Source organism: Atta colombica, unplaced genomic scaffold (assembly GCF_001594045.1).
Source record: "Atta colombica isolate Treedump-2 unplaced genomic scaffold, Acol1.0 scaffold68, whole genome shotgun sequence".
In the NCBI taxonomy this organism is placed as follows: domain Eukaryota; kingdom Metazoa; phylum Arthropoda; class Insecta; order Hymenoptera; family Formicidae; genus Atta; species Atta colombica.
This window is the reverse complement of record NW_017259559.1, coordinates 194274-208596: the sequence shown is the minus strand read 5'-3', so window position 1 is coordinate 208596 and position 14323 is coordinate 194274. Positions and strand designations below refer to the sequence as shown.

The following is a 14323-nucleotide window of genomic DNA, read 5'->3' as shown; positions in this document are numbered from 1 at the left end:
CACTTCAACAAAATTATTAAAACGTTTAATAAGTTAAATTAGACCATTATGAATGAATCAAATAAGTAAAAAAGGTCAAATACAGTCAAAGCTAGATTTTGCCTAATAACATTTATATATAAATTTTTAATACATCTTCTATTATAATTATATAAACTGCGCGTCGATTATTATGGAACTCAAAACGCAATCACATAAACTGGAACTAAAATTACAAATTAAAATAATCAATTTAATAATGATACTATAATAACATCATCTTTATTAAATTAATGATTTAATTTGTATTATTTTAGCTTCAGTTTATGATTGTATTTCAAATCCCACAATAATTGGCACGCAGTCTATATAACTAAAAGTTTTATTTAAAATTTACATAGAAATCTTATAATAGGCACTTAGTTCCAGCCTGAATTGTATTTAACTTCTTTATTTATTCGTTTATAACTTTTATCTTACCGGCTACGAAAAGATTCCCCAATGTCCAGAATGCTGCCATGAATGACAGCATAGAACCACGTTTGGACTTCGGCTGAAATTCAGCGAAGTACGACCAGATGACCGGCCCGCTACCTCCTAGCCTGGAACGTCACTAAATTATTTAACTTTTTCGTTGCTGAGTGAGTACACGTAGCGCGGCTATATCGCAGTTGATAGCAATTATGCTATTTATTTTGGATACTTACGCTGCGCCGTTCAGGAAACGGAACAACATGAAGAGCTCGTATGTCTGGCTGAAGCTAGAAGCAACAATGCACAGAGCGTTCATGAATGAAATGGCGATCAGGACCTTTCGACGACCGAGAGCATCCGCTATGGAACCCCAAGCGTATGCCCCGGCCATCATCCCAATAAAGATGATCGAGTTGAGCCATCCTTTTGCTTGAGTGTCGAGCTTCAGATCACATTGCGCACTCGGCAAGATGAAGGACATAGAGATCACGTCCATCTCCTCGCTGGTGCTGACAAAGCCGCACACCGCGAGTAGGAAATAGTGAAACTTGCCATATTCTGTGAAAATAATAAAATAATGATAAATCCAATAAATATCATTTAACAATATTATAATAACATAAATCAATCAATGTTATAATTTCAACAATATATCCTATTATATAACATATGTGCAGAATAGAATAGTAATTAGTTAATGAATTAAAAGTTAAATAAGAAGTTAAGAGATTAATAACATTTAACTTAATTTAAATACTTTTAAACTTTATTTTATTAACTTTTTTCTTTTTAAGTAAAAAATTTTTTATCTCTATACGTTAATATTTTTTTCTATAAAATTTTAAACAGAGAATTAATTTAATCCGAATTCACATTCCGGCCGAGATAATATCTTTTGCAATAAATTCTTTGCAGGTTTTAAAATACTAGTAGTATCAAATCATAATTGAGAAAATTTGGGGGGAATATTTTAGATTGATTGTGTTGAAAGATTGGAAGTAAAAAATTGGCACGAAGTCATTTCTGAGAAATTAATAAATGTATTTAAAATACATGTACAGAGTGTTCCGTAATTTTTGGCCAAGTTTTTGTGTAATAGAACAGACTAAACTGAATCAAAAAGTTCTCCAGCATTTTACAATTTTTGCAATAGTTAACAAGATATTAATTATTAAAAATCACTGAATATTAATTTTCAATTAATTTTTTACTCAAATATATCTATCAACTTTATAGCAAGAGACAAAAATTGCTTATTTTCTTTTCATAAAGTTCTGAGAATTTTTTCAAAATTTTTTAATACCATATTTTCTCATGTTAGTAAAAATGATAAAAATATATGTCAATAAGAAAATGCAGTATTAAAAAGTTGATTAAAAATTCCAAAACAATTTTTAGAGCTCTATAAGAAGAAAATAAACAATTTTTGTCTGTTTTTTTATGAAGTTGAGTATTTAAGTAAAAAAGTATGGAAGATCAATATTCGGCAATTTTTAGTAATATCTCGTTAGCCATGCGAAAATTGCAAAATGGTAGAGGACTTTCCGGATCATTTTAGTTCACTATATCTACATAAAAGCGCTTGACAAAAAATTGCAGGACATCCTGTATATGTACTAGAATCTAACATCTAACTTTGATCGTAAGTGGCGCTTCTTCGTATTTATTAGGGAATTAGTTTAGATAAAGCTCAATAATTGTGTCATAGGCGCGACGCTCATAGTACTCAAAGTTGCACATGGGAACTTAATGAACTTTTGCACTTAATTATCAACTCTATTATGTCATTGTATTATCCTTATTTTATATAATAAGTGATAAAGAAAAAAATGATGTAATAGCGCTTTTCGAACCTTAGTTGGCTACAAAGTCTATGCTTATTAGTAAAAAAAATTATTCTTTGTACTTCATAAAATTTACAAATAAAATATTATATTTATCTGATGATCTATTTTACATTGTTCTGTTATAAAAAATAATCTGATTTTAAGAAAAATTAGGACATTTAATATCTAAATTAAATATTAGAGGAGAAGGTGCTATTATAGCATCCCAGTTACATTTTACATAATAACTTTGTTAATAATCAATATTTATGTTTAAAATTTGACAATTATATTTGTTAAAATGTTATTGAATCGATTCTGGATTCAAAGTTGCAAAATATTTATTACTTAAGATTATTAATAAGATTATTAATAAGATTATTAATAAGATTATTAATAAAAATGTGACGACATTGCATAATGACTTGAAGAAAAAAATGGGTAATAATATGGTCTTCTACAAAAGTCTTAAAATATTAATTTTGTTTAGAAAATAGCACTTTGTTACAAAATTAACAAAAAAGTAAAAACATTTTAAAATATAATGAATGTATATACATTCACATAACTTCTGTATATGAGCAGTTTAGTATTAAAAATCTCAGTATTAAAAATAGTGCATATAATATAAACTATAGATTAACAGTAGAGCTACAATCGATTTTCAAATAATTATTTTGATACGAAAATCTCAAAAAAGAAGTGAGTAATCAATACCATAGAGGATCAAATTAGCAAAATGCCATTGTTTAAATTTGCATAACTCAAAATATATATATATAGTTAAATAAAATGTTAAATAACATACTCAAAAATACATACTATATTCATGTGATAATATAGTTTAAGAAAAACTAGTTTAAGAAAAATGAGGAAATAGGTATAATTAAATGCTAAAATGGACCTCAGAAACCTAAAACCTCAGAAACGTTTCGAAATACTTGAAAGTAAAAATGCGTTATAATAAGTGCTGGCTACTGAGTATTGATGTATTAGCGTTACGATGTAACGGCGAGTTACTGAACAAATAATTCTATAAATAATCATTAGAATTCGTTATATAATAGCGAAAATATTATAAGGGAAACCACAATATATACACTGGCCATTTTCGTCTCTATTTAATTGATTTAATTAAATACACAAGAGAAACAGATAGAAATAGATTCGTGTAATTGTTGTCGAATCCAAACTTCTGATTTTTCTGATACTGGGAAACTTTGTATACATATAAACTAAATAGATGAATTTAGAAAATATCAGTTCAAAATATATCGGTTTTAATATATGGATGCAAACTTACGCTAAATTAAGATTTTCCTACAATGCATGTTTTTACATTTGTAATAACAATTTATAGCTAAACTGCTAAATTAACAAAAGTACTTAAGATTATACTATTCATAGACGGGGTGTATTATTTTAATTGGCGCACTAAAATCTCTTGAATACAATACATTTTAGAGAAAAATGTTTCAAACAAAAGTTATAGGGGGACATAAGATGATGCTATTGGTTTGACCTTGGAAAATTGTTTGAAGGTCTCGTAAAGATCATCATTAATTTCTTAAATGGAATATTGTTCCGTATATTTCATTGCATATTCTCATAGCTTGCCTCAAGAGCTTTCTAAAACACTATAATAATTCTTCATTAAGTACTTTGCGAGTTATAAGGCTTGAAAGTTACAATACCGTCGACATTAGCATTACCCAAGATATTCGACCGACGACTAAAACCTCTTAAATGTTGTTCAGGATCATGACCTACATAATATCAATATATTGATGTCAAGATCAAAGCTATTGGAGGTCATATCTCTTATTTTTATATAGAAATGAATTTTTAGTACAAAAATGAAAATAAGAAGAACAACTTCCAATGACCTTGATCTCGACAAATGTTATCCAGATCATGATCCTGAACAACGTTCAAGAGATTTTAGCTATCAGTCAGATACTTTGGGTAATGTTAATGCCAGCAGTGTTGTAACTTACAAGTCGTATAACTCGAAAAGTATTTAATAAAAATGAACTTAATTATAATGTTTTGTTGGAAAGCTCTCAAGGTAATCTATAAAAAATATGTAATGAAAAGTGGAGGATTCCATTTAAAAAATTCAAAGTGACTTTGTCCGACCTTGACAAGGTCAAATCAATGATACCATCTTATGTCTCTCTCAAAGTCACAAAATTTTTGTCTGAAACATTTTTCTTTAAAATGCGCTGTTCAAAAGATATTTTAATGCGTCAATTAAAATGATACACCCTGTGCACGATGCTATTTTTGTAATAAGTGTGAAATGCAAAGGTTTATTCCAATGTATAAAGGAAATAGAATATACTCCCGAGTTGTGTATGAAGTTGACAGAAGACATGCACAACAACGGATACTCGCGAACACCCGCAGATGCCTGTGTCCAATTTCAGTATGTCAATCTCTACTGAATTAGTTTTGTATTCATGCAACTTTTAACATAACTAAATTAATTTTGCAAGCCATTAACTTTAATTTAATTTACTTTTAAAAAAACATTTTAATTTACCCTGCGTACGTATTATATTACATTATTTAAGGTTCTAAGCAAATAGACAGGTAAAGTAAAAATAGGTTACATATGCATTAAGTAAATGCTGGTAAACACACTTCATGCCTTTTATGACTATCTACTAATTGTAAGCTGGGATAAAGACAGTTTCGACCCATTTTTTACAAATATTTTAAAGCGATCTCATTATTTTGTTTTACCCAAATTTTCTTTATAAATGGCATGCAAGAAACTTCCTACGTTCCTCGCTTATAACATCACGATCCATGATCGCAACTATTCAGGAATCTTAAGCTGCTTCATTTTAGGAGATACAATTAACACAAACGTTATTCTATCTTTCTTTAATGAATAACAAAAATAGAACGACACTTATCAACTATGTTTCCTGAAAGGAAAGTAGCTTTATATTGTTGAGTGTGAAATTATAACATTATTGATATTATATTACTTATCAATAAAATATGTATAAAAAAGCCAATCGGAGCCAAAAGCTGTTCGGGTGTACATAAATTTCTTTATTCTTGTGTGTACAATAATGAACTTATAAACATTTCAACCCTTCTTTTTGGATCCTTATCAATATGAAATCTAATCAATATGAATTCTAAATTACATAAATAAACCTATTCAAAAATGTAATTAAAGTCGATACAATTATCCATTTAAAGTGGTAAAGCCAATCGACAATCTCGCACGTTCTTTCCTATCCAAATGCTAATTTAGCTGTATAAAGAATAATTAAATGAATATCATGAAGACAAAAGTTTTACAATGATATTATAAAAACTTACACAAATAAAAACAAATAAAAAAGCCATCTCGCTCACTAAATTGTCAGATTTTCTATTTAGAATCATTCATAAGAAAAATGAAAAATTAACAAAAAGAATAATTAAAATCACTTGTCTGAGTTGCCTTTAAATTTTATTAGATTTACATGTAATCATTTTCACACGACTCGACGTAAAGTTCTTGTTGTCAGCGGTCAGATTTGAAATGAGAGTCAAAATAATAAAGAGTAGTTTTTCTTATGAATGACTAAATAGAAAATCTGACAATTTGGTGAGCGAAATGGCTTTGACTTCGTTCTTATTTTATATAAGTTTTTGTAATATCATTGTTAAAAAAATTTTAATATTTATGATAATCACAATGTATATGACACCGTTTCTATTTGTGTAAGTTTTTATAATATCATTGTAAAAATTTTGTATTCATGATATTCATTTGGCTATTTTTTATATAGCTAAATTGGCATTTGGATACGAAAGAAATTTGTCGTGCTTCATCACCTTACATGGATAATTGCATCGACTTTAATTACATTTTTGAATAGGTTTACTTATGTAATTTAGAATTTGATTTCATATTAATAAGAATCCAAAAAAAGGATCGAAACGTTTATGAAATCGTTATTGTTATTCACACGAGAATAAAAACATTTGTGTGCATCCGAACAACTGATTTTGGCTTTGATTGGCTTTTTTATATATATTTTATTAATTGATTCGTTCGAGCCTCTTTTCTTGGATTGTGTATTACTTAAATATTAGTTAATATTCATGGCTATATTAATTAACAGTAATATTATATTAATATTATAATTTTTCACTTAACAGTATGAATGTAACATAAAACATGTACGTAACAATTATATCGCCACGTACAACATTGAATAGAAAGTTATACATTACATTAATTGATATTATGATAAATTTACTAGTTTTTCCTAAGAAGCGACTATAAGAAATGCTTCAATGAGCGTGACGAAAACGCACCGCTTAGTTCGATGGCCTTCTCGAAATCAGCTTGAACATAGGATCCCTTCTCTGGATCGAGTGTTTTGCCTTTTAATCCGATACCTGATAATAGAATAGACACAATTAGTGATAAAGATTTATAGATTCGATATGATGCACAAAGTGAATGCCGACTTTTCTTGGACTTTATGCTTACAGGCAAGTTCGAGTTCCTTAGAACCGCAACCGTTTAGTCGCTCGTCTTTTACATCACACTCTGCAACGCGAAATTGATATCGTTAAGAAGCTGCCCCTATAACTATCAGATGGAAGTCTAGTGCCTATTTCTATCATTTAACTTCAATCTCAATTTAATTTTCTATACAGCATAAAAGTTTACAGCAACATTGCTGCAATGTTACTACAATATGCTAGAATGTTACAATATTGCTGTAATATTACTGAAATGATATGTGTATTCCATTCTTGATTTTTTTCTTATTTCTTAAAATTAGAAAAAGATAAAAAGTAAGCTAAACCGGAGTTAAAATTAATTGGGTCGAAACAAAAGTTCGTAGCGCTATAAATTTCAAAATTTAAGCAGTTAACTTCATCAAACATAATCAAACATAAACTAAATTTAAATTTAAAAAATGAATTTTAAAGTATAAAATCTGTATTTTCGAAAAGTCATTATATTTTTTTAGTTTCTATGAGTTTGATAATATTTGTAAATGTATAGAAAACTACAACTGAATAAAATGGAAATTTTTTTCTCACTTTTTGGGCTTGTCACGTGCCTAAATAAAACCTGCGAAAATTTTCGATTTTCTAACGTGAAAACTTAAAACTTTCCTACAAAATCGATTTTTTAAATGTTTCTAAATTTTTTTTATTATCGCAGATTAAATAAAAGAAGATTTTTGATCAATTCTTGTAACTTCGTTAATCATCATATTGCGCAATTTAAAAGCAGATTCAAAAAGCTGAAATTTCGCTTTGTCGAGTACAATATTGCGAATTTCTTTTAAACATGTAAACATGATACAAATGAAGCAATGCTACAAACATTTATTCCGATCTAATACATTGAAATAATACATAGAAATGGATACAGGAGATTTTAAAGCTGCACGTACTAATATTGCGCTTTGTGTCGGGTTCACCTTCTACCATTCTATGATGTCGGCGCGTGTGGGTGAAGCCGTTTGGTTAAAAGAATCAGATATCGAGCCTTTGCGTTCGACAGGAAGTATTGTCGAATGTCAGGCCGGCGTGGTCGAACAGTGGCTGAAGTCTTTCTGCTGAATCTGCTCTGATCTGCTGCTCGTCGGCGGGGCTGGGCTTCGCGCTCGCTCGTGAACTGAAATAGATTGAATGACGATTAAAATTTTTCAGCTCGCAAGTTTATCAATAATCAAACGCAAAAGAATAATTTTGTCCTATTATGCTGATGCTAATTTAAAAAAAAAATCTTATTTTTATTGGCTCCCGTCGCTACTTCGTACAATGATTTATTCGAAACAGAGCTCGGAGAGACACGGACGAAATTATACGAATTCATCTAACAACGTTGAGTGTCTGTGATGCAATATTCGTAAAGTACTAGTCGTTAGTTCGACACACCAATGAGTCGACATTCCCGTGTTTGAGCCCGTAATTTTGCGACGAAGCGATATCGCGTGTTGTCATTAACGCGAATTCCCGGAGCGAGATTAGCCTCGAAGATAATTGGATTAATCGGGAAAATAGGACCTCGGTAAATCCGAACGATGACCTAGCGTAGGTATCTAGGAATGCAGATCGTCCCGGGATCAGCGACTGTCTCTTAATCCCACAGCCTCCTTCCTAATAGCATTATTATCACATAAATCAGTCCCGGTATAAGCTGCGCATTTAATTTAAGTAACGCAATTTTTCCGCTAAATGCATCATCATTACATCAATTGCGTATATTGGAAACGATGAGTAAGCAGTATTATTTTGCAATATATCTAAATCATTTGCATTGCATTTCTTGCTCTTTGCTGATTGTGTGATATGTTATTACGGAAAATATTACATATTCGAAGGCGATACTTCGTCTTTGGAGCTGTACTTTGAGTGTCCTTGATGTGCTCGGGAAAAAAAAACATCGAACGCGTTTTAAATCCGCGATCCAGTGTGTTTCGCGATCATTTGAATTATTACTAGTTCCCACAATTCTATTATAAGCAAACGTTGCAAACGATCGTACGTAACATCTCTCGCGCACTAATCTTTACTCGGTACACATCAACTGGTGGTCACTAGTCATTAGTTATCGATGAAATGATGGCGAATTAGATGTTTTAAATCTTAAACGAATCACCATTATCACCGAAATAAAGAAATAGTAAAGAATGAAATCGTAAAAAACATTCCGAGGTAATAACATTAAAATGTTTACGATGAAATCAATTATAGGAGAGTAACAAAATGAAACGAATCATTTTATTCGAACGATAGAAAACACACTAAAAAATATGGATAAATATGGATTTAATGCCATGCAGTGTTTATAGATTCTCACTGTTTGGTATTGATATAAATACCAACATTGTGCATTGATATAAATCATTATTGATTTTAAATCTATATCCTAACGCTAATCATTGAAAGAATCAATTTGTATTCCCAACATATCGAATATTTCAGAACAGTAAAAGAATTTTCATAGAATGTTTTAATGAAATGTTCAGAATGATATAGAAACTTATTGTTTATATATATCACGAAAATCATTCATTTATGAGCACCTCCGCCGATAGAGGGCCTTTACGGACATTAACTCATAAGTAATAATCATTTTGCAAAAAAGTATAAAGAGCGCAACGTTTAGCTTGTAAAGTGAACTTCCTAAGTTGAACTTTAAGATGAATAAATTTTTTAACAAAATACATAAAATGTTTTTATAATGATAATACAGTTTTGTTAAAAACTTATTTAGGAACCACTAAATCTAAAATACCTGGGAAAATTATGATTTTGTGAAATATACGTATATGGAATATTTTCCGAATATGTAAATAAACGATGTATAAATGGAATTTAACAATATTTGAATGTTGATTTTACATTCTGCAAATATTTCGGAACATTCCGGAATATGCTTAGAATATTATTTTAGGATTTTAGGATTTTAGGAACATTTTGTGAATATTTCAGGAATATTTAGTGTTAGTTAGATGCTGACATTAATTAAAGTCGGTATTGGATATTTCGACGTCCGAAGCAAAAGAAAAAAGTTCCTTCAGTAACAAAAAGAAAAAAGAATAGACACTAACTAGTGATGTTTAATATTAATTTAATGTTAATTTAAATTAATATTAATTTAATAGGAACATAATCATATGTAAAGAGATAACAAGAAATAGAAAAAAAAAGTTTGTTTCACATATGTAATTAGTGATTCGTCGAGTCTCAAACGGTATTATAAAGTAGAAAGAGTATACAGTGGCGCCAATGCCTAATGCTGATTGGCTCCGCCGCCAGATTTAGTTTTAGTTTTTATGTTAGTTAGAAGAAGACAATGTTAGAAAAAGAAGAAGTTAGGACGAAGAATTGCGTCATAAATATTTACTGGAAATGCTTCCGGCTAATTGACATCATTGCATTCAGCGAAAAAAAGGCTTTGCAACTGTTGTAAAATTTTTGAATATAATTGGTTTATACATTTCAATGAAACTAAAAGCAAGATCAATCACATTAAAGAATTTTACAACTATTGCAAAGCTGTGTTTTCTGCTGAACGCAGCAATGTTATTTTACATTTGTTTTATTACATATTAGGTGATATCTATAATATTACTAAATAAATACTACTAAATAAATTTTTTTATTTCTTGTATTTTATTTAATTTACTAAAATATATTAAATGATATTTTTAAATTAGTTCTCTGTAACTGCATATTTTAATGTCATTTATTTTTGTTCTTTCTTCAAATGGTTCTTTCAATTTTTACAGATTTTCTATCATTTTTCTCGAGCAGTTTACAAAGATTCAGATCCAAAATCTAATAAGAAACATCTTCATGGTTTAAATCTATTTCTAAAAAAAATTTTTATGATTCTGGGATAATATTAATTCTATTGTAATAAAAATTTATAAAAAATTTTCTTAGTATTTCTTAGTATTTTTCATTTAAAATAATATTTTTTATGTTTTGATAGTTAAAAAATTGTCAATTATATTTTATCAAAATTTCGTAACATATATATCATTTTTTATACATAACGCTCGATGGCACAGGTTACCGTTAAAGGCATAGTCAAGTCACCACGCGCGCGTTGGTAGCGAATGAATTAAAATATATAGAAGTTTATATTTGCGTTCCTTCAAATTTTTTACATAAGGCAAATGCCTCACCTGCTACATTCTAGTCCCATTTCTGTGCAATCATATTTTTACTTCCTTCATTTACAATCGAGGTTTTTTTATCTAATTTTTTCATTGTTTTAAACTTTCAGAAAATAAAAAAAAAAATTTAGGATTACTTTTCAACATCTTTATTACGTTACCAAATATTTTTCTCGATTACTTTTAGAATTGGACTCCATCTTTCTTTATTTCGAAAAAAATAAAAATTAATTTTCTCTAAAGTAATCGGAGAAATTTGAGAATAAAATTCCACTTGAGCCAAAAAGATTCAGATTGGTCGTTACAATTTAGGCGCTGCTACATTGAAATTTATTTGCGGCACGAAACTGCAAAAACAAATAAACGACAATTTAAAAAATTCCTACTTTTAACCCTATCCAGAACGATAAAAGCACAAAATATTTTTGTTTCATACTTTTTACTTTTTTAATATTTATTTTTTTATTCATTTTGATATTACAGACATATAGTAGGAATATATTTCATATTTGATTTTGTAATAATATTTTGTAATAATATTTTTTAATAATATACTTAGGAATAATACATTTTATAAAATTCGAGATAATAAATTTGAAAAATATATTTTGTAAGAAAAAAATGAGAAAGATAATTTAGAAATTACATTTTTTCTGATCTTAGCTTTTGCGAATATTTTTATGATCCTTGTAATCAGGATTGTTAGCTAATTTATTTTTGATTAATAATAATAAAGCTAAATTGAATAATTGTGCCTGCGTCATACTTCTCAGATAATTTTTGATTAATTTTAAATTTAAAAATAAAGCTCTAAATTATGTAAATCAATTTTTTACTTGTAAAAAGTTTATGAACAAGAAATATGTAAATGTTTAATTTATGTACTTTTAATTTAATATGGATTTATTTATTGTTGAGATTTAGTACATAAAAATGCAATGAAGATATACAAATAAGTATACTTTAGGAGATGAAAATACACATTAACACATGTAACTATTGAAAAAGAAAATAAATTTTATAGGAGTAAATATATTTAGTTGGATAAAAAATGCATAGAAGATTGGACACAGATTAAAAGCTACACCTAATGTGTAGAAATAATATTGGGTTGTCCGGAAAGTTCGCCGATTTTGAAGGAAAATTGAAACGCAGAAGATTTAAATTTTAATATACATTTATTAAATTTAAATCTTTTGCGGCACGAACTTTCCGAACAATCCAATATATTATGTGCACTATCCGTTTTGACAAAATGCTTCAAAAATGGATATGCCATTGCGGTATTGTATATATCTACTGACTTTAGAATAGAACAAAGCTCTAAATTTACAAAAAGATTCACCATATTTGACCTTAATAATTGTATTATATCCAAAAATTATTAAACATTTATTGGATAGACTAATTAATTTAAAAATATCGAAATAGGCAATAGGAAAACGTAATAGAAAAGCAATCAGGAAGATGCGATTGTCGGTTCGCTTAATCAAAAGCATCTTATAAATCTAGAATAGACACAGTAGCGACATTGCAGATGGAGCAATCAATTTTCATATGTTTTTGTATACTTTAAAAACTATTAGTGTCTTAAAAAATTTTACGCCCTTCCAAATTTTGTCCTACGCTGAAGCGTATATTGCATACTATCCAGCAACAGCTCTGCAGATTGTAAACGGAGGTTAACACCAACACAGTGAGAAACATACAAACAACACTGCATGGTATTGATTTTTAGAATACACGAGACACAAGGAATCTGAATGCGTATCCGAAGGACGAAAAGAAAAAAATAACGATTTAATTATGCGGTATTTGTATTAATAGGATAAAATGAATTATCATACGGCAGTAAGCATGCCAAATATGTAATAAAAAAAAAAAGAAAACACTGACCGTGACAGGACTCGAACCTGCAATCTTCGGATCCGAAGTCCGACGCCTTATCCGTTAGGCCACACGGTCTTGTTGAAGGGTTGTTTCTCAAGAGAAGTATTTCATTACTTGAGATGTATTTTAACCCCTTGCTATTATTGATTTACTTTGAATATTCGACAAAAGTTAATATTCTAACTTTTGAAACTTAAGTACTTTACCGTAATAAAAATTAACGAATATTTAAATATCAAATTCATAAAAATTTACTGATAATGATGATTTTAATTAAATATTTTATTATATATAAAGAGATTGATATTTATTAATATCTTTATCATTTTCACATATTTTTTTCTGTAAAAAGATTTAATATATTATATAAGTATACATGCACATAATGTACCTCTTCAATGCTATTTAATATTTTTAATGGCTATAGAAGAATCGTATTTAATTGAAGAGTTTGGACGGTCGTTTATATCGTCGATCCTGAAAAGAGAGAAGTTTAACGACGTAATTGCGAAGGAGGCGTTTCACGGTTTAACGCCATTCTAGAAAACGACACACGACATCCTGATTCGCTAATGAACGAACATCACGCGCGTCCCTTCGCGCGACGTTTCGTCGCGACACAGAATCATTTCCTCTGCGATTAAGATTGCGAGCCTAGCCATTACGTTCTCGCGCGTTCGGAGCTTCAAATAAAAAAAATTACTTAACTTTTTATAAAGCAGCTAATATTCAGCAAACAGGACATTTCTAAGAAGCGTACGATAAATCACAAAGAAGCGGTGCAATTATCATAATTATTCGTCATAATATCATAATTATTATCGCCAAGTTGCGATCAATATGTATTAATCAACATTTGATTGAAAAATAAAAACATAGATATCATCAAACCGGATGTCCTAATGATAAATCTTCTAATCAATTCTCTATTTTTTTTCTTAGCGAACATATTGAGGAATCATGAATTATTTATTCGCAACCTTTTAATTTTTCCATCGTATATTCTTATACTTAAACTTTAAATTAAAATTTTATTAAGAAGTTTAATTTATATCGTTTGCAAAATCTATCGTTTTTGTTAAAGAAAATTAGTTCTAAAAAAAAAATTGTTATCGAGGAAAAAACATATTGTAATATTGAGTCGTTTTATATCGATTGTAATTATAGATAATTGTAATCACAAATTGCAAATAATAACAAATTATATCAGAAATTGTTATCAGTTTTGAAATCTCATTTATGAGCTGTTAAACATAAGTAAAATGCATTTCTGTTAAACTTTATTGGTATTACTTAATCATTGGCTTAGTTTACTCTTAGATTATTATCCTAGATAACGTGATATAAAAATTAAAATACAAAAAGAAAAATATTTAAATGGCTAATACTAGCTAAATGATCGAAAAGATAGAAAAGAATCAATTACAACAACAAAATCCTCTGAAGTTTTCAAGTAACATTAACTCGATATATATATATATATAT

The 14323-nt window shown here is 28.7% G+C and overlaps 1 protein-coding gene and 1 non-coding gene across 2 annotated transcripts in view; both read right to left on the bottom strand.

The window, feature by feature from the left end:
- Positions 1-14323, bottom strand: part of LOC108692283 (synaptic vesicle glycoprotein 2B) — a 24873-nt gene that overhangs the window by 2848 nt on the left and 7702 nt on the right. The window contains exons 2-6 of the mRNA XM_018200473.1: positions 7709-7932; positions 6787-6846; positions 6609-6692; positions 687-1011; positions 437-581 (exon numbers count right to left, since the gene is read on the bottom strand). Of these exons, the coding sequence (XP_018055962.1) occupies positions 437-581; positions 687-1011; positions 6609-6692; positions 6787-6846; positions 7709-7745 (651 nt within the window). The 5' untranslated portion in view covers positions 7746-7932. The remainder of the gene's footprint in view (positions 1-436; positions 582-686; positions 1012-6608; positions 6693-6786; positions 6847-7708; positions 7933-14323) is intronic.
- Positions 12841-12913, bottom strand: Trnar-ucg. The gene has a single exon. It is a non-coding gene; the product is annotated as a tRNA-Arg (tRNA).